At 49.1% G+C, this 4016-nt stretch overlaps 1 protein-coding gene across 1 annotated transcript; it reads left to right on the plus strand.

Annotated features, from left to right (window-relative positions):
* The first annotated feature begins 363 nt into the window (after positions 1-363).
* LOC147636615 (uncharacterized) lies at positions 364-3250 on the plus strand. The gene has a single exon (XM_086800061.1). It carries the CDS (start codon positions 972-974, stop codon positions 3060-3062), a length of 2091 nt encoding a protein of 696 aa, XP_086656187.1. The 5' UTR covers positions 364-971; the 3' UTR covers positions 3063-3250.
* Positions 3251-4016: the final 766 nt, after the last annotated feature.

A 4016-nucleotide genomic window follows, 5' to 3' on the forward strand; every position in this document is an offset into this window, starting at 1 on the left:
TTTATCGCACGCGGCGAGATGAGCTGGAGGGATGGCCCTGTTGATTCATAGCGTGACAGAAATCACGCCATTGGCCATGACGAGGACGTGTCACGTGCACTGCAGAGAATCGTGCTGATGTGTAAAATGCCGAATTTGGCGCGAGGCAAAGTCCGCGTGCCAGCAAGCAGATCAGACCTTGCGACCCACGAGTAAACGATCCTCTGCCCACGTGGCAGGCGTTCCCGGCTCCTGGGCTCCTCTTTGGCTTCTGGATTTGGCGATCGAGATTCCACCTGGCTGCCGGATAGCTTCGGCCTGGTGTGGTGACATTTCATTGGTTTAGAGAACGTGCGCAGGAGTGGGATTCCGAGCTAAATTTGGAGACGTTCATATCGACCGCCTGCCCGTTTTCACTTCGTCTCTCCCGGTTTTCCCCAGCCACTTCTGGTTTTCTCGCTTCGTCTTCATCTTCATCCTCATCTCCCTGCTCATTTCGCCATACCGCAGGTCTCCTAAGCGCTCTCTCTCTTTGTGACAACGAAACGCGCCTTTCTGCTTCTCTCCTTCTTCTCAAGCTCTTCAGAAAAAGCCATGGCGGTAGCGTCTGTGCTGCCAAGTAGTTGAAGTGTTCTGCTTCTGCGGAAACTCCAGTCGGAACAATATTGCAGCAGCAGCTCAGTAACGTCTTGCGCCGGGTATCTCTTACCGTTGGTGGCACTGAAGATCTACTCCACCGCGGCACCCTGTTGTGCCAAGTAACTGCATAACCCCTAACGCTCTGATCCCTTTGAAGGAAGAGTTCTCTCTCTCCTAGCCCTAACCCGAACTTTGTAGTAAGTGAGGTTTTGGAACAACTCAAAGCCCCAAATCCTCTGAAAAACCAGGGCGGAAGCTTCTACGGCCTTGAAAACACTGATCAATCCTCTTTTAGTTTCGGCGCTTAATTTTGTTTAGCGCTAACACTGAAAGCTTGAATCCTCTCCTCCGCCATGGACTGCCTTACGCGTTATGGCATTTTCCCTTCCAAGGCAAACCGCATCTTGTCGAGATACAGGCCCATCGCGCCCAAGCCTGCAACTCTTACCTTGCCATCCTCGGTACCTGAATCTGACCGCGTATCCTTCATGGATTCTCCAGGTTGCAGACAGGTCCCAGATATTGGAAAGAACAGCAGCAGAAGGGCCAGAAAGAGGAAGGGAGTTGCTCTCGCTTGCCCTAGAGGGGCCAAGAAGACGGCCACGACCTGCAGTATCAGCAACAGCAGCCCTAGCTCGCTTCTAAAAGGCGGTGGTGGTAGCGGGGTTGTGCGGAGCCAAGCGAACTCAGAGAGTCAGAGCTCTTCTTATATGGTAAAGGCAGCAACAGAATCTCCATCGCCAACAGCACTTACAGCAGTGAGCTGCTCTCTGATTGAAAGTCATCGCATGATGGAGCAGGATGCAGGTTTCATGGCGAGAGCGGCGGCAAGCGCCCCCCCTTCTCTTCTTCCGGAGCGCAAATTAACCTCCAGGAGCTCCGGAGGTTTCACAGAGATGATAAGAGGCATCACAGGACTCTCCACGGCAGCAGATGTGCATAGTCTCATGCATCAAACATCAAGGTCCTCGGTTGATCTAGCGATGGCAAGGCCTTCAGTAGAGCTAGGGTTTGTATCGTCTGTGAACCTAGGGGTTGTGGTATCCATGGAACCAGGGTTTGGGGCTGCATCATCAGTTTCTCCTCTACCATCAGCAGAATGCGGGTTTGGAGCTTCATTGTCAGTTTCCACCATGCCTTCTACAGAAATAGGCTTTGGAGCTTCATCATCATGTTCTTGCCCAGTACCACGCGTAGAATTGGGGTTGGGAGATGCATCAACAATTTCTGTGGTGCGGTCTGCAGATTTAGGCTTGGTTTCTGCTATACAATCTGCAGAAAAACAGTCGAGAGTTTCTGCTGCTGAGTTAGGATTCGGAGTTTCTGTTGTACCATCAACTAAGTTAGGGTTGGGACCATCGTTAGTCTGCTGTGCTGCAGATGCTGGAGGCACTGGCTATGGTGAGGTTGAAAATGGTGGAGGTGGTGATGGTACGCTTGTTACACTCTCTCTTCTTCCAGACACTCCTTCTAGAGTTGATTCACCTTGTGAGTCTTCACTTTCTACAGGTTCTACCCCACCTGCTGGAGGGGAGAGCCTCAAAAGCGGTGCAGCACTGAAAATCTTTCAGTGCGACCTTTCCTTCCTTGAGCAGACATACAACAATTCAATGGAGCCTGTGGTTTTGGTGGATGATAATCAGATTGTAGTTTGGCTCAACAAAGCTTATGAGAAAGCTTTGAAGGATGCCATGGACAGACCAGCCATGGTGGTTCCCTACATTGATCCATTGGGGGTTCCCACTCGATTGGGCAGGTTTGACCTTCCAAGAGAGGGCTTAAGCAGTGGCATTTCGGTTACATTGTGGGGCTTTTTGAAGAAACTTGTTGTAGATGTAGAGGGGGAAACATGGGCTTCGTTATCTGGACCCTTGAGTTCTCATGATACTTCAATTGCACAACATAAAATTCCGCTACAGTTGAAATATGAAGCAGTGGGCAGGGCCACGGTGATCGTGCCGCAGCCCATCAGGTTGATTGGATCCACAGTCAGCTTGGTGAGCGTCACTGACTTACTGTCCCAGGCTTCTCCACTCTCTGAAGCCCTTGAGCTTGTGAAGAAACAGCTTGAGGTGGAAGCATCACCTGCATTCATCTCTGATTCTAATAATGTGGTGAGATGGGTCAACACAGCCTACAAGCAGATGATTGGGCAACCAGAGTGCTCATGGCTGACTTCAACTGTGGGCGATTCTCCTGATAGTGAGAGTCTGCAATCACCTCGTCCGGCAGGTGAGGTCATGCTTTGTTGCTCTGTTGGGGTCCCGCATTCGGCGCCTGCGTTCTCAGGCCGGGTCAACATACAGTGGACCAATGCAGGGGAGAGGATTTGTATGACATTGCCCTGTGATGTTACAAGATTGGGCTGTAGCAGCAATCGCAGAGTAATGCTTGTTTGGAAGTTTGACATCCAAGCTAGCCTTAGGCTTACATGTGGAGTTTAAACACTGAAATGTGGAGTTTAAACACCATTTAACCCTGATCCAAGGATGTTATCATACCTTATTTCGTTGCCCTTTGTACATATGCTTTGAGCTTTGGGCTAACTAAACCAAATATACGTTTAGGGCTTGGACTTTTGTCCTAGATACAATTGAGCGCTCTTTTGATAACAAGGTTTTTGATCTCAAGCAGACACTTTGCAAGCACTTAAAAAGTCGTGTGTTTGAAGGAAAACTGGGTTTTGATTGCACGTTGGCCCTCCTTTTGATTAGGTTACGGTGGGATTGTAGTCTTCCGCTTGCTTCTTGTGTGCTAGAGTATGTCTTGCTTTTTTTACAATGTTGTAATGGTACTAGTTGAAGTTTGTAGCATGACTTGATCTGATGCATGATGTCTGTTGCTTTGTATAAGCCATGGTCGTGTGAAAAGTCAATGGCACCACTGAGGTTTAAGCTTGCTTTGAGAAGCATAGGAGTGTTTTTGTACTTTTTTATTTGGATGCAAGAATACAATTGGTTACGGAAGCTTGGCTATCCAAAGCCTATCACCCGCATTCTGATTGGGCATGACCAGTCAGCGCTTCGAATGAACAGCGAAAGCTCAAACTCTCTGAGGGTGACGCATTAGCAGACGGAAGCGATGGTGACGTGCAAGTGAAGGAGATTTGAGTTCTGGTTCAGAATGGTGACCTGATTGTATGGTCTAGATCTGCTCTCTGGCGACCCTGGACCATGACTGCTGGGAATGGCAGGGAAAGGAGGCTTGAAACAAGCAAACCTTGCACAACCCTTGATCCATAGAACAAGCATCCACGTTTGAACCAAACCAAATGGTTCCTATTCTGAATTGCTCCCTCAAAAGTAGTTCCCATCATGAAGTGCAAACTGAAAACATTCAGATCATGAAGTACATTAACACACCCACCCTTTCTTTCCCATCCTCTCCACACGTCCTCG

This window comes from Cibotium barometz, chromosome 7, assembly GCF_041138505.1.
Source record: "Cibotium barometz isolate CiBa-2024 chromosome 7, ASM4113850v1, whole genome shotgun sequence".
Classification (NCBI taxonomy): domain Eukaryota; kingdom Viridiplantae; phylum Streptophyta; class Polypodiopsida; order Cyatheales; family Cibotiaceae; genus Cibotium; species Cibotium barometz.